This window comes from Podarcis tiliguerta (genome assembly GCF_965153285.1).
Source record: "Podarcis tiliguerta genome assembly, chromosome: Z".
NCBI classification, from domain to species: domain Eukaryota; kingdom Metazoa; phylum Chordata; class Lepidosauria; order Squamata; family Lacertidae; genus Podarcis; species Podarcis tiliguerta.
In genome coordinates, this window is record NC_139553.1 from 42,562,746 (window position 1) to 42,582,394 (window position 19,649).

The 19,649-nt window shown below is 42.1% G+C and overlaps 1 protein-coding gene across 13 annotated transcripts in view; it reads right to left on the reverse strand.

Moving 5' to 3' along the window:
* The window catches only part of AFF2 (ALF transcription elongation factor 2), a 382,241-nt gene that overhangs the window by 259,077 nt on the left and 103,515 nt on the right, over positions 1 to 19,649 (reverse strand). For all 13 annotated transcript variants that reach the window (XM_083422401.1, XM_083422406.1, XM_083422407.1 and 10 more), the window contains exon 3: positions 10,561 to 11,451. In XM_083422401.1, the coding sequence (XP_083278527.1) occupies positions 10,561 to 11,451 (891 nt within the window). The remainder of the gene's footprint in view (positions 1 to 10,560; positions 11,452 to 19,649) is intronic.

A 19,649-nucleotide genomic window follows, 5' to 3' on the forward strand; every position in this document is an offset into this window, starting at 1 on the left:
CATCTAGTACTCTAAACTCTGTAGCAGTGAGTCTCAGGTTTCTCACTCAGGCTGTGAACCTTCCTGTCACTCTCTGAATGGGAGATGGTGGGTCTCTGGTTTGAACCAAGGACCTTCTGCATGCTAAGCACATGTTCTACTGCTGAGCTATGCTCTCCTCCCACTTCCCTAGGAGTCAGCACAGCTTCTCTACTAGGTGGAGTGAAAAAGCAAAGTGTTTCCCCACTCAGTGCATTGCCTCCCCACCTCAAATCACCCCCTGAAAAACTCCTATCAATCTCCTAAAGGGATCCACCAAAACAAGCTAGGTATCTTTCCCTTAAGCAATCTCCCCACAAAGTCTATCAAATGTTAGCAATTGACTCTAAAGGCTGCTTCCCCCCTCTTATAATGTTATAAGTTGTTTAAAGATTGTTCTTCATCCAAACAGCAGTGTTTCCTTTTTAGTAATGGAAAGTTAGATCGGGATCCAAAGTGCCTTGCAGCCAGTTTTGATTGCCCAGACGGGTGTATGTGTGTGTGCTTAAGCCTTGTGTTACTTGGACAGCATTACTGTACAACAAACTTATTTTGAAACTGAGCAGTGTGTGTGTTTAAAGATCTTGAAAGAAAACTCACAGGGTGCTGCCAAAGTCTGTGGGTGGAAGTACAGTAGCTGCTGGGATCCCAGTTTTAGACTGAACAGTAACATGATAGCAGCCATTCCACTTGGACAGTGGTACCATCAAGACAGGACTTCTGGGGATGGATTCAAGGACCACTTTAAGAAAAATACGCAGTAGGGGCTCCCAATGTAACTGGGCTCTCTTACCACAATTTGAAACAAGTGAAGTAATACACATTACTATGCAAAGAGCCCCTGCCCTGGCCAGCCATTAAATCTAAATTCTTCTAACTGCACCATTGATTGTAACAGAGATGAGAAGCAGAGCCACTCCATGGGTTCTACTGAGATACCAACTGCCATTTTTCTTCTCCCCTCCATGAGCCGTCTCTGCTATAAGTTGTTTATTGTAAGAACAATTTAACCTTAAGAACTGGTGCCTGTCTATTCGACTGCAATCGCCAGGCAGGGAATGCCTTCATTGTTCATTATCTGTATTGCACTTAGCAAAATATAGGCACTGTATGATTATTTATGTGGATAATTATAATCGGTTTGCTAATAGCACATAGGATGGGAGCATGTTTTAAGGTGTGAAACTGCTCCTGCATTTGGTGGGGCTATTTCTTGGAGACCCTATGGGCAGAAGCCAATTAAGAACCATCCAGAGCCAGCTTTCAGAATTGGTTTCAGTTTGTTTCTTTCATTTCAGAAGTCAGACTTGGAAAGTCACATATAAACTATATGCAATGTGGTGCTTCCAGACTGGCCTCCTTGCTCAAAATGTTACACATTTCTTCATTAATAATAATAATAATAATAATAATAACAACAACAATTATTTATACCTTGCCCTCCCTGGCCAGAGCTGGGCTCAGGGCAGCTAACACCAATAAAATCACAGTAAAAACATAATAGGGGAAAAAGAGATATTTAAAATATCAATTAAAATACAATTTAAAATTCAGCCTCATTTTAAAATAGCCAATAAATCAAGACCATAAGGGGAGAGAAACATAAGGGTCAGACCGAGTCCAAACCAAAGGCCAGGCGGAAGAGCTCTGTCTTGCAGGTCCTGCGGAAACATGTCAAGTCCCGCAGGGCCCTATTCTCTTGTGAGAGAGCATTCCACTACGTCCGGGCCAGTGCTGGAAAGGCCCTGGCCCTAGCTGAAACCAATCTAACCTCCTTGAGGCTCGGGACCTCCAAAGTGTTGTTATTTGTGGACCTTAAGGTCCTCCGCGGGGCATACCAGGAGAGTTATTGCCACTTGAGCTTGCTATCCTGTCCCCCGTCTCCTATTCCCCAGGTAGATTTGAGGGTCCTCCCCCCAATAAACCATTGCCTTCTGATTAGAAAAGTGCTTTCAAACAGCTGGCCTTCAGGGAAGGGTTTCCACACTGATTTGTCTGCAGAGGGACCCCTGAGCAACCCTGAGCAGGATCTGGAGTCCTGCTCCTTACATCGCATGATCTTTTTATATAGATGGAGCCACCCACTGGTTTGTTTAGAACCATTCCAATACACCTATGGGACTGGGCATTGCCAGGGAAGATCACTAGTTGCTAGCCATTTTTTTGGGAAACTGGTCCACCATGGATTAATTTGTCTCATTGAGGAACCCTTTGATAATGTTCTAAGGAAAGTAACAGCTCTCTGAAACACAGTTTAGGAAACCTAGAAATTATTTATCTGATCCTGACTAATTATGTATTTATTATGTCCATCTTCCCATGAACTACAAGGTGGCATATGTGGTTCTCCCCCCATCCATTTTATCTCACAACAGCTCGGCAAGGTAGGCTAGGCTGAGGCCTGAGTGGGGGTTTGAAGCTGGGTCTCCCTGGTCTTAGTTCAACACACTAACTGGGGTCCCGAATCATGGGACTATTAAAACTTTCCAGCACATTTGACAGTCCTTCAGAAATCCATTCCTTTCTTTAGTCAGTTTTTAGGTCTTCTGAACCATTGGCCATTGTAGGGGTAATTTTACAAAAATAAAAATAAAAATTGGTCAACATTCAAACTTATACTAAAAACAGCTGGTCAGAGGGTGTGATTTCATTCTTTAGAGGAAGGCACTGCCATTAAATCTTTCATGCAACATCCTTTCATACCAATTTAAGGAAACTGCAGCTGCTATGTCCTTTCTTTGTTTTCCAAAAAGCAAAATCAATCCACTTAAGAAGGAGGGATTTTGAAACTGAGTTCCAGGAGAACTCTGGGGTTTTTCACAGCAACAGGAGCTCCTCAGTAAAAAGAAACCAGTAACAGCACACAACAAGCCACTGAATGATGGGTTGCCTAACATGATCAAATTTCAAGGGATGCATTGGGAAACTATGCATTTTGGTAATCTACTGATAGATTACTGGATGAATTACATGACATCAGTAGAGCCCTGAAATATATATCCCACATCTTCTCCAAGGAGGTCAAGGTGGTGTACATGGTGGTACACAATTGACCCTGATGGAGTAATCAACCTGCAGATTAGGTTGGTCAATTCAGGATACAAACCCCAGTGCCTAAGCCAAGACCATATTGCATCTGTAATCAATAAAGTTGTGGTCTGCTTGATCCCAAGAACTGCCTTGCTGCGTCTTTATTACTCTATCTGTCCATGGTGATCATGACATTCATCTGCTTACTGCTTCTGGGCCTGCAATGAATTTCAGTATTTGATTACACACACACACACACACACACACACACACACATTTTATCCAAGGATGTGCATTTCTAGTAGACATTACTTGGTAGGAGAACTGCATTGCAAAATTTGGGGATGTGTGACTTTCAAAGGATGGCTGTATTTCAGTCTGTCTACTGCTTGAAACTGAGCTAACTAGTACTTTGTAAAACAAAACAAAAAAGAGGAATAAGCAAATTAAGTAGGTTCACCTTTAAATGCAAACTGAATTGAATTTATCTCCCAATCCTAGGGTGAAATTTAATGGCAGTGGTGGCAGCAGCATTGCAGTTCCCCTCAGGTAGCGTAAGGCAACATTCTCTCCTCTTTGGTCACAATCTTTTCTCTAAGAGATCCCATGTCATAATGTAACATTTTTGAAAGAGGAGTTGTGGGGCAAAATGGTGGGTGCTGAGAGGGGCGCCATACCCTCTCTCCCAATTGAATTGCCTTGGAAAAATGCAACATCCTGACATAGGGTCACTCATGCTCTTTAAACTTCACCCCACCCATCACAACTTTCTCTGAGTCCCTCCCCTTGCACCTCAAACTGACCCCTTTTAAAGGTAGGGGGAGGGGCTTCATAGAGTGACCTACAAAGGAATGATATATAAGAAGAAATGATGTTGGGAAGTGACAGGAATCTCTCCCCTCCACACACATATCACAAAATAAATGGTGGTGAAACCCAAGCAGTGGTGGTGGGTTGGCTTTGGCCCCCGCTTTCACCCTGAAACTACCAAAATTGCAGCCAAAAGTTTCTATCCAAAGGACTTTCTCCTTCAGGCTGGTAAAACAACAACCAAGCAATAGACTTATTGCCTAAGTAAAATAAAAAATAAAATAAAATTTGGAAATCAGATCCCCTCCTGTAATATTCATGAAATGGTTAGCCAGCTAAATTTCAGCTTGAATCTACAAGTCATGGGTAATTGCCAGGGTAGGTGGTCAACTCTGTTTCCTAGCATGTGCTTTGTTTCCTCCTTTTTCTTAAGTGTTATTATTTCTATTAACATATTCCCACATGATGCTTTCACTTGAAGCCTTTAAGTGTTTACCCATATTTGAATCAGGGACCAAAAAAAAAAGTGTGTGTGGAAGCTTAAAGATGGTTTGTAAAAACCTAGAAATGCTCTACAAAGAGATTTCCTCAGGTTTTTTTTTGCACGGCAAAACAGTGATATTAGCACATTTAACTGGGGCACAAATGATTTCTGCAATCTGTGTGGGCGTATCTGCAGCTGACTACCACCAGGCAGCTTTCAGACTAAGGATGTGTACACACCATACCTTTAAAGCACATGACTTCCCCTAGAGAATCCTGGTAAATGTAGCTTGCTTCTCACAGATCTACAATTCATAGCACTCCTAGCAAACTAAAATTCCCAGGATTTTTTTGTGGGAAGCCTTTGCTTTCAATATATGATGGGTACACAACCCAAAACTCTATTGAATGCATGGTCCTGTGTAACACCCTCCTTGAGTGCTTTTGCCAAGCTAGAATGTGTCCTCCCAACTCTGATAATGCCCTTTGCTCTTCTGGCTGAAGCACAGCTCTTCTGATTGCGTCACCCATGTTTCCCTCTGGCTCTGTGTTTCCCTCAGTGTCATGTGGACTTCAGAAAGCTGCCCTTGGGACAAAGGTGGCCCTCAAGATGAAGAGGGTTCATCACCCATACCCTAGCACAATTCATTAGTTCCAGCTCCTGGTTCCCCTCTGATAGCTACTTAATGCTCAGTCTGGGTGCACTCAGGGCTTGGGTGGCAGGTGGTGCTAGCCAGAGGCCAAGCCCCTGAAATGGGGCTCTGCCAAGCTGCATTACAAAGAAAGACGTGTCTACAGCCAGAGTTCTCTTGATGAGCCCATCATATGGCCTTCATTATAAAGTATTGCAAAAGCAATACTTCTCACAGTATTTACAAATGTAAACCACATGGCCAGGCCTTGTAATACTCCACGGACAACTATGCTAAGGGACTGAGGTTTTTTTGGCTTTGTTTTATTGGTCGTTTTATTTTATTTGAAATATGAACCAGGCAAGGGGGGTTTCCAGCCTAATGCTTGTTCCAGTCCATTATTCTTCCTCCTCTGAAGTTTTCTAAAAAGCAAAGGGGAGGCTTAAATATGGAATGAAAGATCCACCCGCAAACAGAGGACATAATGTAATGTTATTTGGCAAATCAACACAAAACGAGGAATTAGTTAACCCAGGGCTCTTCCCCCACCCCTTATTCTCCCCCTTTTTCTTAGCCCTTCCATTCAATTAAAAGAAATAAAAATATAAACCCCTAAAACCTACTGCGCTTGTAAAGTTTTATAAGTCATATACAAAGCTCCTTGCATTTACCGCTCGAGCTGAATCAATATGGTTATCTACCTGTCAATTTTTTTGTGCTCTTTAATCCAGAAAGAGTGCAGGCCCTTCCTTTTCCCTCTCTCTCTCTCTTTTATAGCTTGCTGAGGAAGTACTAAGCTAATCAATATATCCTGTGATAAGGGGGTGATTTGAAACACATATAACAAAAGCTTATCATTTCACTGTACACTGAACCCGTCAAAACATTTTCTCAGAAGGAATGGCAAGAGAAATCTTCCATGTTTCACGGCTTAGGTGGGTGGTGTCAGAAGCGTTATGGGACTTTTCACTTCCCACTTTCAGGGGCCTGATTGCTTCCGATATATAATGATCTACAAACTGCCACAGTTTCCAGAGAGAACAAGGAATGGCTAGCTAAGGAGGAATGGAAAGTTCCAAAGGTATTTCCTAGGCAAATCGTTGAGTGATAGATAGGGATATAAGGCAGAATCATTTTCTGTGCCACCTTGTATTTGTCAGATGGCAGACTTTCGTAATATGGCACCCTGAGTGAGGACAACATTTGGTGCCCTCCCTCCCTTTCGCTTTCCGTTCTGCACATGTTCTCAAGTGTGCTGTGTCCTAGTTGCAGCAACTCAATTGCCCATCTAAATCAGTAAGGTAAAGGTAAAGGGACCCCTGACCATTAGGTCCAGTTGTGGCCGACTCTGGGGTTGCGGCGCTCATCTCACTTTATTGGCCGAGGGAGCCGGCATACAGCTTCCGGGTCATGTGGCCAGCATGACTAAGCCGCTTCTGGCGAACCAGAGCAGCGCACAGAAAGGCTGTTTACCTTCCCGCTGGAGCGGTACCTATTTATCTACTTGCACTTTGACGTGCTTTCGAACTGCTAGGTTGGCAGGAGCAGGGACTGAGCAATGGGAGCTCACCCCGTCGGGGGATTCGAACCTTCTGATCGGCAAGTCCTAGGCTCTATGGTTTAACCCACAGCACCACCCGCGTCCCTTATCTAAATGAGTAGGTACCTATATAAATATAGGTATGAGATGGAGGAAGAGGAGGATGCATCCCCTCAGCTTGGCACTGTGTAGGGGAACTGTCCAACCCATCCTAAATCACCCGGTGCTGCATCTGTTGCATGCCACACTGTTTCCATTCCACAGCAGTTCATATTCCACTAAAAGCTACTTTATTCATCTCACTGTCTGCTGTGCTGAAATCATGTAACTTACATAATTAATTACATAAATTGCATAAGTGACATTGCCATTATGTTACTCCACCCCATTAATTTCAGTGCAAAGGAAACATAATGCAAATGTGGACTGGGAACTATAACCAATTGCGCATTGTTTGCAGAATGAAAGCAACAGCCAACAGCATTCACAGCAAACCAAATTCACTCATATTGATTTCCGTTCTAGACATGAGATGAGCAAGGGAGCACCAGTCATTTCTGCCCCTGCATCTGTTTTCATTGGAATTTTCCAATATCCCTAGTGATAAGAGAACTATTCAAAATGTTCCACTGTGAGAAATCTTAAGAATACAGTAAGCTGCATAATACCAAGTCAGAGCACTGGTTCTTGTAGTTCATTATTGTCCACAAGGCTCTCCAGGTTTCAGTCCCAACCTAGAGGTGATGGCAATTGAACCTGAGACCTTCTCCATGCAAAGTCAGAACTCTTATCACTGAGCTATGGTTTCCCACTTAATTAAGCAGGATTCCATTCCTCGTGGTTCTGAATAAAGGGCTGATTTCAAGATGAATGTTGGAAGCCATCAGACTCATGGGTACATCTAGCTCAGTTTTGTCCACACTGACTGGGTGGGTCTCTCCAGGGTTTCAGACTGGTAACTTTCCCAGTGCTTACTTGGAAATGCCAGGGATTTGAACCTGGGATATTCTGCATACAAAGCTGACGCTCTGCCTCTATACTCTGGTCTTAATAAAACACATGCTCTAGTGCTAAACTGAACCTTCCTCTCACACATGCTCTGAAACCAATGCTAAAACATTTTTGGCTTCTACTCGCAGTTCTTTGGATCCAAGGCCTTTGGTCATAAGCAGCCCCCCCCCCCATTACACTATATTTTAAACACACACCCCTTCAACTGCTGACTTAAATATTCTCTTTCAAATTTGTTAATGGATATGTTTTTGTTTTTAATAGACAGCAAGAGTGAACACATTTATTTGCCTTTGCAACCTCATTATTTTCTTTCCGTGCAATTATTTCCTTGCCAAACAATACTGGTGACAAATTGCAACAGACTACTCCAGCAGATTTTTAACCAAAGGTAAAAATAAACAGAAACATCTGTAAAGCAATCTTGTACACAGCTACGTTTATTAACAAATACATTTTTCTAATAAAACACCATCTGCAAGGAACCCTCAGCTTCCACTTCATATAAATAGGTCTTTTTACGGTTTTCAGATGCTGTTCCCAGAAAATTATTCCAAGCTCTCCTGCAAAACACATCAGTCTTTGTTGCTCTTTGGAATGTTAATAAATAATGGCAAGGGATTTCCCTCCTTCTTTAAAGAAGTCAAACAAATTATTGGCCCCAAACAATTATTCCAAAGGGCGGGCAGGCAGGGGTTTGAATGTGGGTAAGGGAAGCCGACCTTTTGCAATAAAGCACCCTAAGAATGTATCATCACTTATTCAGGGTGTAAAAAATATTACCAGCCACGAAATAGGTATTTTGGGAACTCTGCTAGGCAAGCCCTGCTATTTCCATCTGTTTGGAAGTATGCAGTGGTAGACACCACCTTGCTTAACACCTCTTAAATGTAAAATAATAGTACAGTATTTATACCATGCACTTTGGAGAGCTGCTTGTATTCAAGACTAAGCATATACAATGTTCGAGAGAGTCAAGTTCTACATCAGGGTAACCCAACCGCTACAGGGAAGTCCTGTTATGTAACTTGAATGAGTTATGTTGATTTTGCAAAGGACTTCCCAGGGCAAGGCTGAGCCCTGACTCTGGAACTTAATCACTGGGATAGCTGAGCAGCTACCTATTAGCTTCTGAAATTTGGTCTGGATTTAAAGCAAGGCTAATAAACTTGGTGCCTTCAGCTGTCATGCAGCCCCAGCTGCATTTGGAGAAACAGCTGGGTATGGTGCCTTGGTTTTCATGTGCATGAACTTACTTGCACATGTACTAGATACAAGACAGGCATGTTTCTCACTCTGGAGCTTGCTTCTAGAGACCACATGAAATAGAATCATAGGATTGTAGTGTTTGAAGGGACCATGAGTGTAATCTAAAGGAGTTGATCCCTGAAGAATGGCACCATTAGAAGCCTTACTCCCCCCCCCAAACCCCGCCTCTTGTGGGTTAACTGCACAAAAACTTTGCTACTAGATGTGAGCCACAGAAACAATGGCTGATTAGACTGAGAAGAAGGATGGATAATATTAGTGCTGAATTTGAAAAATACTGAAAATGCAGAGACATGAATGAGGATGATTATCTCCAGACTTCTGGAACATGAGAAGTCCCAAGAAAATTTTTATAATTGGAATACATAATTGGTGTATTGTTATTATTGTAATTTTGATTGATTTGATTTAACTTGTCATTAATTGGAAGATTGTTATTGAAAATGAATAAATTCTTTAACAACAAAAAAAGAAGCCTTATCCCCAGGGCCGGTGTAGCCATTAGGCAGGGTTAGGCAGCTGCCTTAGGTGGCAGAAACAAGCAAGGCAGTGCCGCTGTGGGTGCCCTGGCTTTCCTGTCACTTCTCCTGCTGGCAGAGAACTGGCATCAGCATCAGCACTGATTTTGAGTGAGATCACATCAATTTCCAGCAAGCTCTTACTAAACTTGCATAAGATCCTGCAGGGCATGTGAGATCTAGCTGGAAACCAGTGTGATCTCACAAAAAATCCAGTGGCAGAGGTGGTGAGGTGGGTGGCAGTGGCAAGGCAGGCTTTCCCATTTTACCGCAAGAAGAAAAATGGGATGCTCCACCCCTACTTACCCAAATATTTTTTTAAAAAAAATAAGCAATCCACAAAAGGGACAAAACAGGGATTGTGACTTAGCATGGAGAGGGACTAAATTATAATCATTATATGTTATATAGTCATTAGAGCTCCATTCAATTGGAATTATTTCTAAGTAAATGTGGATAGGACTGTAGTTTTCATTCTTTCCCAGGTAACTAATTTCTATGAACCTGGATGCACAGCATATTTACAACCAAGTTTTGGCAAGATGAGAACTATTACCTATTGCAGCCAATGATTATTGAGATTTCCACCAACACTCCCCATTTTTTGCACTACAGAAAATGGGCTCTATCTATCTATCTATCTATCTGCTGTATAAATACTTCCCAAGGTATCCATGTTGTGCAATTCTTCTGAAGATTTTAAATTGACAATAACAAAACAAACAACAAAACCGCAACCCACTGACACTTTCCTATTTTTAACCACAGACCTGATTATGTTGACCACACTCTTGGGGTCAGGTAGCAGGATAAGCATAACAGGACGTGCATCCTAGTAATCTTAAAAATAGACAGAACAATCTGTGTGAGACCCAAACAGCATGTCAAAAAGAGCTTTCTTTTCAGCTGCAGTGCCCAAGCAGTGAATAGATACTGAAAGCACATAATTTCCAGAGCAACCTGCGAAGAGGAATTGACAATTAAACCACTTTTGGAATTGTAGGTCTGCGAGATGGAGAGAGGGGGTCCCCTAACACCTTTCAGCATCCGGGGGGGGGGGGGAATCAGCTCCCAGAAGTCTTTAGGGGAATCCATTACTGTTTAAACTGGTATCATAGTGCTTTAAAAGTATGGTCTGGATGTGGGGTAAGAGACTGTCAGTTAAACAGGAAACTGAGGAAGTGTAGTGGACTGAAACCCTGGAGGCAAAAGAGGTAAGTAAACAACTGAACAGATAAATAAGACTTACTTCACTAGCTTGAGGAATGTTAAGCTTTGGTAGTTTATTCTTTGAGCTGGGTCCAGTGGTCTTTCCTTCCAGTGGAATCCCAAAGGGTTGGTTTCCATAAACGCCTTCAATTTCTATTGGCATCTTCAGTTCCGGTGAGTCGTTGGGAACCTGGTCTTGACCATCCATTGGCCTAACGTAAGCGGTGGGCTTTTGCTGAGTCATGCTGCCCTTACAGTGGAGGCCTGGCAGGAAATTTTGAGTCGAAAGACCACTATTTCCTGACAACAAGGATGTAGATGGGAGCGGAGATCCAGGCCCATGGCCCAGAAACTCGAGATCCACTGGAGACTTTGAGTGGCTGCTTTCTTTGTAAGAGTGTTCTGCCACCCCTGATTTTGAATGGGTATGCCTCCTCGAGTGTGACGAGGATGGCGTTGCGTTGGCTTCATCGCCTCCTCCAGGTTTATGCTGCTCGCTTTGGCAAGCATAGCGGTCATCATACCTGCCTTGTGGAGGTTCGTGGGATGAGCTGTGCTTTGTCCGACTTTGCGCACTCCCGGACTGACTTGGCTGACCACCGTTTGAGTTGTGGCTGACACGGGACCAGTCAGTCCTGGATTTCCTGCTGCTCTGGTGACTGTGCACTAAACTTGAACTGGAAGATATAGCCGCAGGGGGCGGCATTGAAGCTGAGGAGTGCCCCGTGATTTGGTGGGGCGGGACCATCCGGTTCCTTTGTTCTGGGAAAAAGGTCTGTTCATTTTTATCTACTGGAGTTTGTGGCACAGAATTCTGTGGGATTCCTACAAGGTGGCTCTGGTTGGAATGGTTGGTCAGAAAGTCCTTCATCTCATCGTAGTTCCCCAATGTATTCTGGACACGGTTGGCTAGAGCGTCACCTTTGTTAGTCTGAAATACAAGAAGGGAAACAATGACAACATGAATATACCTCAGTGATTTCACTATTCAGCATGGCTGCAATCTTAATAACATTTACTTGGACATCTTACTGGACTCAGTGGAATCTATGCCTAGGAAAGCAGTGTTAGGATTGCGAGAAGCAGCAGGGGTAAGTAGCGGTGCTGTTGAAGACAAAAAACAATCGACTCAGAATACGACTTTTCTCGGCTCAAAATCCTTGGATGCATTCTCAGGAAAGCTCTGTTGCCTCAAAAAATTTCCTCAGCATTGAATTTAAATTGAAAATATTATAAGCTTGTGTGCCAATTTTGCACCGAGAAAGTCTACATTCATTCATACACCCCCCCCCCCAAACATAGACAACATATATTAAAAAAAAAATCTGCATAAACCTGCTCTTAGAAAGTGTCCTAATTATGGACTACAGGTTCCACATTTATAAGCATCTATTACAATAGCCAGTGCTATAGATCACTAATACTCTTCCAACATAGTTACGTTGCATTTCTGCTGCAAGAAAATGTTAAATGATTGCATCTTGTAATTCTGTTCAATAAAATGAGACGATAAGCTTCCAAATTCTTCTGGGTTTTTTTTACTCTTTTCCCCATCATTCTGACCAATTCAGTTAATTTTTGCCACCATTGTGAGTTTTCACTTTCATATCCCATGCTTTTACTGTTGGCTTTTACTGCTGGCAATGTTTCCTATGGGGATTACATGCTCTGATTATGTATCTTTTCATTATTACAGATCTCTTGATTGCCATTGTTAGTGCACAGAATCGCAGAATCATCAGAACCTATAGCTTAGCAACTGGGAAGGGCAAGCGAAAATCCTTAGCGCACAAGAAGGAACTCAACATCTCTCTTGTTAAGGTGTGGAAAGAAAGTCTTTAGCATTTGTTTTGTCCCTGCTTAGTGTGTGAGGTAGGCACCCCTAGCCACATGCGGATATAAGCAGTCAATAGAGTTCATACCCATTGGCTTGGGCTGCATGTGACATTTCAAGTTGAGAGAGAAAGGTACAAGAAGTGGTTAGTGCCTGCTCTGTTTGTAGTATCCCCTACAAACAGCAGCTGGAGTCCTCAAAGGCAAGTCCGGCCTTTGACCCTTGGGCTGCCAGCCTAGAGCAGGGGTAGCCAATGTAACGGCCTCCAGAACTACAATGCCCACCATCCTTAACCATTGGCCATGCTGGTTGGGACTGGTGGGTGTTGTAGAGCACAGCATCTGGAGGGGCTTCACGCTGGGTACCCCAATGGAGAAGAAAAGGGAAGCGCGTAGAAAGGCTGGCAGCAATGGCAAACAGGACCCCCAGGCAGTCTACTATGTTAGATGGTGAAGGTTATAAGTTATAGCTATCTAAGGGTTTGTACACATTACCATTTACTCCAGCGTGCTCCCGCCGCTGTTTTATCTAAGCCAGGTTCACACGACGTTAGCCACAATCCATCTGTGTCCCGCAGCCTTAAGGGAAATACTCCTCTTTGGATCTGTTTCTCCTGAAACCAGGTTCCATCCAGTTTGAAAACAGAAGCCACAGTTCTGTCGCGCTCTGAACAAGTTCGGGCGGTTTTTGTGCATGCATGGTTGGCAGTGCGCCCACACACCACAGGGGAAGAAATCGTCGGGTGAAGGCATCCCCCTGCCTCTGCTTTGGTGTGAACAGTGGTGGGAGAAAGCGACTGGGAAATGCAGCGCAGGGGAAATGAACTTCAGGCTGCTAGTGTGAGTAGAGTCTAACTCAGAGATTTCCAAACAGTGTTAGTGTGTCAGCAGCAGTCTTCCCGTGCTCCTTCCAGGGCTAGAAAGGGGTTAGTTTAACCTCCAGTTTGCTAGTCAAACTGAATCAATGTGTTACGAAATGATGCATTTCTAAAAAGTGTTTCACCAACATGGAAAGTTTGAAAAGCTCTGGCCTAACTTGTTGTATTACATTGTGAGGCAGTAAACTCTAGAAAGATTTTCTTAATATTATTGTTCTGCTCAGTGCTTTTTTCTGGGGGTACACAGGGGTACACATACCCCTAAACATTTTGTGAAACTAAGTTTGGGCAGTATTTCAATATGAGTAGGATAATGAGAGTACCCCTAAACAACTTTCTTCTAAAGATTGCTTAAGATCTATTATAAAAGGGATATGTATCTATATAAATTGTTGCCAGCTAGATTTGGAAGTCCTCTGTTCTGTTTTCTAGAACCGTTTAGAGTCTGTTTTGCAAATCTATGATTCACAGTTATTTTCTGTGCAGCAGTTATTAAGCAAATCCTGACTCATTTTTGACATTATTATGTTTTCATCTCCAGTGCTTTTCTACTCTGTTTTCCAGACTCTTTCTTCTTTCTCACCCCAAAGAATCCATTTATATGAACAGGAATTTGTACACAGATTATTGCTCATTTTATGGGCCAAAGTTACATCTGAGCAGTAGCTAGAAATATTATTTTTTTTTTAGAGAGGTAATTTACTAGGGGTAACTTGAGTCTAAAGGAAAGGGGAAGGGTAGCCAAGTGTGAATTGGCTTGAAGAAACTTAATGATTACACAAATTCCCCTGAACTAAATACAATTTTTTGAGGCTATGAGTGATGTGCTTGTTTTTAAGTAGGGGTAATATTAACTATTTTATTCCACAGGAGGATGCAAATCCAGGAAACTACTGGAGAAAGAATGTAGTTTGATGAGATTAAGAGTGAAGTGTGTCCCTAGTTTTAAATTGGGGTGGGTTCCAGCAGTGCCATTGCTCCTTTGGGAATGACAAATGCTGTTATATTTTCATCCCCGTTTCCTCTCCATTTTGATTATTTGTGATACTTAAAAGTGGAACTGGAGGAGGCATAATCAGCACCCATGGTTCTATCAATGCAACTGTAACAGAAAAAGGTATATCTAAAGGTATTCAGTAGTTACTTTTTATCTCTGCTGCGAAATGAAATGGAAAATTGGTCTCTCTGGACGGGTGTATTTCTCAAAGTATATTCTGGCACATGTCCGTGACACAACAAAAGTGCATTAGTGGTGGGTTTATTTTGCCATATTAGTTGCTCTGCGACACTTCCCCAATGCTACCACATTATTGCCGTGTGTGGAAGGCCTACAGCACATCAAACGTGGAACAATAATAAACCAGAACATTTGTGCAATAAAAAACTATGGGATTTCATGGAGGAAAGCAATCAGAAGAGTGTCCCCAGTGATTACCACAACGTGGAGTGTTGTCAGATCGTAGTCCTTAGGCCTGAACCCCAAATCTATTGAGGTGGCCCCAAACTCTTTTGCCCCTTCCCACCTTTTCTCAACATTGTTTTTCAAAGAAACCTTGCTCATAGGGTTAGTCTGCAAAGCGCAGCATGGAGGAGACCCCAGCCACCCCGTCTTAATTCCCCAGAAGCACCCATCCATACAAATCAGGCAATGCAAATTTTATGCAAATGCACACTCATGCACCTGTGTCCCAAATCCGTTAAGTAGTTTGCAACACCCCTGATCACAACACTGGAGTATAAGATTATGAGGAAAGGGTGGGGGGAATAGGAAGAATGCATTTCCCCCCTTCTGGTTTTCCTCCGAGGGCTTCTATTCAAGGAGCTGTGCACTGAAGTAAATATTTAGAAAGCTCATCAATTGTGTAAAGCTAAGAATTACACTGTATACAAGAAACAGTTTTGGGTTTTTTAAAGCACACACACCAAAACTGAAAACAAAAAACCCCACTCTTAAATTGGTAATTTTGAGTGGCAAAAAAGTGCATTCCGTTTAAGCTAAGAATAAGCTCTTTGTGCCTGTCCCGCCTCCTTCAACCGAAGCTGCACAATGAACTTGTTTGGGCAGCAGCCAAAGCTAGCCTAGGCTCAGCCCCCCCAATTTTTTAAACAAGGAGATTCCATTGTGCTTAAGGGACCGGGAGGAATTACGATGCAAATGGTGAACACTTGCTTGCTTGTTCTCCTCCTCTCATATCCTCCCTGCAGTATTGCTGAGGCAGCATTTGTGTAAGGGGTGGGGAGCTGGGCCGCTGCCACTTAGACAATTCTCGTCTTAAGGGTCTGGTTACACTTTGCGGATTTTCACTTCTGGAAAGGTGAGGAAATGGGAATATCTGGTTGCCTGGTAACAGTTCAGTATCAACATCAGACACTGCTTTATACTGACTGAGACCCTTGATCCATCTAGCTGACTGGCAGTCATTCTCTAGGGTTTCAGGCAGGGATCTCTCCCACCCATACCTGGAGATGCTGAGGATTGAACTTGGTATTAATCAGTATTAAGGTAACTTCATATGTTCCTATGAGATCCCTTAAGTGTATGCAGGCATCAGCTTGGCCAGAAAGAATTATAAGGAGCTAATATATTTTCTATGTTGTTTGGAAGGCTGGTCTCTATCATTCAGGGCATAGTCATCACCCAGTTACAGGTGTCTGGGATAAACATTTGATCAGGTACTGCATGGATCCCAGTTGTCTGACTCTATAGTAAGCTTTCTCCTAAACTTACTTACTTACTTTCTTTCTTTCTTTCTTTCTTTCTTTCTTTCTTTCTTTCTTTCTCTCTCTTTCTCTTTCTTTCTTTCTTTCTTTCTTTCTTTCTTTCTTTCTTTCTTTCTCTCTCTTTCTCTCTGTCTCTCTCTCTCTCTTTCTCTCTTGTGAAGAACTAGTTAAAAACCCATTTCACCCATGCAGTTTTTTCTGAAGACTTAGGGAATCATAGAATTGTAGAGCTGAAAGGTACCCCAAGGTCCAACCCCCTACAATGCAGGAATCTCAACTAGAGCATACGTGATAGATGGCCATCCAACCGCTGCTTAAAACCTCTAATGAAGGGGAGTCCACTAAGACATAAGCTCCATGTCTGGTTTGACTCACTGGTATAATTCTTCACACTCATTCAAAGTCCTTGATGAATAGCAAAATGTGATGAATAGCAAAATGTGATCCTCCCTGCTTTTTTTAAAAAAAGTGTTTAATCAAGTAACATTTCACTTTTCCTAGAGTAAAGTGACATCTGGCTGTAGTTGTTCATGTCCCAGGCACTGGACATCAAGACACAATTTGCAAGCTACAGTTACTTGTTTCTTTGAGTCTTTCAGAAGCAGAGAATTCTGCAGACAAGGAGATGAGCTCTGGTTTTAGCAAGTACTGGAAAAAATGCCTTAAATAACCAGTTCCACATAATTCTTTCCACAACCAGCTGGCCATGTTCCACACCATCTGGGACTCTCTTTCAAGCCAACTGGCTTAAAAGACCATGTTAAAGGTCCTACTGGCCCATTAATGTGCTGAGATGCAGGTGATTCTAATCATTAAGGTTAGAGTTCTGTATCACTCTTCTCTACAGAAATATACTGCCATCTACATAAATTATTTCCTACAAAAAGATTCACCTTTCCCTTTTGGGTAGATTTCCTCTTGTTTATTGTTTCCATTCTTTAGACCTGACTCCCCTTTCTTTATTTTCTTATCATCTCAGTGCCCCATAAAGCTCACTTTGCACTGAAGCAACTGGGTTCAATTTCTCAGTTTGAACTATTTCACATCAGTGACAAATGTCCGCATGAAAGGGTTTTAGCTGAATTTCTTCAATGGAGCTGAAGGACACTGTGACAACCAAAAGTGTCAGTGAGTAAGTGACCATTCGCTTGGGGTAACCACAAAAAACCAGTCCAAGACCCTTAAAAGAGGCGTAAGACAAGGAGATAGCTAATCACCTACAGTCAACTTGGAAGGTGTATTTAAAAAGCTGAGGTGGTTAGAAAAAAGGAATCAATGGAAGATATTAAATCACATACAATATGCAGATGATATAGCCATAACAGTCGAAAGTAAAAAAATAATACTACAAGAAATGCTGGAAGAACACAGTGAAGAATAAAAAAGGTATGAAGGTGAATCTAGCCTAGATTAAAATAATGTTTGAATAAGAGAATGATATACTATTTTAAAACAAAGAAACAAAGCACATTGAAGAAAACATTAATTTAGGATTAAAAAAATCATATTGAGAGCAGAAAACCAAACGAAATAGGGAGGAAAATAAAACAATCCTGGGCAGCCTTTGGAAAACGCAGCTTTAAGATGAAAAATAGAAATATTTCCTTCGACTTGAAAGCTAAAGTGTTTAATAGTAATAATAATAATTTATTACTTATACCCGCTCATCTGGCCAGGTCCCCCAGCCACTCTGGGCGGCTCCCAACAGAATATTAAAAACACAATAAAACATTAGACATTAAAAACTTCCCTAAACAGGGCTGCCTCCAGATGTCTTCTGAAAGTCAGAGAGTTGTTTATTTCTTTGACATCTGATGGGAGGGCGTTCCACGGGGCGGGCACCACTACCAAGAAGGCCCTTTGCCTGGTTCCCTGTAACCTCGCTTCTCGCAGTGAGGGAACCACCAGAAGGCCCTCGGCACTGGACCTCAGTGTCTGGGCTGAACGATGGGGGTGGAGAAACTCCTTCAGGTATACTGGGCCAATTACCTGTGCATATTACCTGTGATGTGTAATAGTGGAGAAAAACAGTCCATGGACTTCAGCTAGATTGGTAAAGAAAAAGCAATTTATATGCGCTGTATATGCGATATAACATTGTGACACCGATGGCACTGTGGAACCCAATTTTTCTCTACCTGTTTCTCTGTTTAAATTTACAACATGTTTAGCTGAAACACTTCTTTGATGTGTCTAGATCCAGCCCATGACACAGAGAAGTATGAAAACCTCCAGAATAACACCACATGCTCTAGAATGAGCAATGTTCTGAGAAAGAAAAACTAACAACTGGATGTAACAAAGATAGAATGTTATGGTTGTAGTAGAAAAGGCCATGAAGTTAAAATGGACAAATGCAGGACTTGCAGCAAGAGGTGCTTCAGGTCAAAGGAATAAAACAGTGTCAGTATGGAGGCCCTACAATCTCAAACGACCAAGGAGAAAACCACCTATGTGAAGGGTGGATAATCCAAAACTTACAGCAGGTTTTATGTGGATGCAGGAAGCAAACAATGGATGTGAGATATGGCAAAAGAAGCAGCAGAATATAAACAGCTGTCTTGATGAAATTTCAGAGAACTTGGATAATTGAGTTTGGATAAGTGGGCATCATCAAGTCACAGGGTTTCTCCCATCATTGCCAAATTAAGATTAACATAAACTAGCAAAGCTTTGTGGAACAACAGGGACATTATGAATGAGAGCAAAGACAATCAGACGTGAAGATCCAATTAATGTGGACACTGAAAGGATCAAAAGGTATCCTAATTTATGCTGTGAACTGCCCTGAGATCTACAAATAAAGGGTGGCATACAACTTTAATAATTTATTTATTCATTTTATTCATTTTTATTTAAGGGACAGGGGTCATATCTCAACAGAAGAGCTAGGGATGTAAGGAGACAATGACTTCTGTCCCATTTTGTGTTCATTGCAATCAGCAGTGTTTCTGTGTTGCTACAGTTCGGAGTATTACACTATTCAATTTGCTATGAACTGTGGCTGGAACTAATGTAATTAATTACATAATTACTTTCCATGAATTTCAGTGGAAGGGAAACACCAAAAACAATGCAGAAAATAGCATAATTGTTTACATAATGCTTAGTGACTAAAAATAATGATGACAGAAAATAACAATGAATTCTGCCTCGAATTCACTTGTGTGATTTGCGCTCATGACCTCGGACAATCATGCCTTCAGATCTAGGCTTATTCCGTAGAGAAGACTTGAAAGGTTTCATCTTCCACATTATCTGTTTGTTATATGAACCCTAGGTGGTATTTGCCAAAGACTGTCATTGATGGAAAGGAAAAAAGGAATCTGTGCATTTCAATCCAGCTGAATTCTTCAGGGAATGCTTTTGGGTGATCATCAAAGCAGCAGAGACAGTCAAATGGGGAACATCCCTTGGTGATGAAAATCACAGGCAAGGAAGTCCCTTGGAGGATTTTCAGAAGAGGCTCTGCTACCCTGCTGATATGCTGTACATTTTCAACCATTCTCCCAAAAGACAGCTTTGGATAGTTATGACGGTAAAAGAGAGAGAGAGTTTCCCCCTTTGCTTTAGGAAGAATTGTTTTTCCGCATGAGGTGTATACCTTCTTAACCATCTAGGGATTGTGTGCCAGTTTGGAAGTGGTGGAGGTGGCAGGATATGCCAAGTGTTTTCCAGTAAAAAAATTCAGATTGAT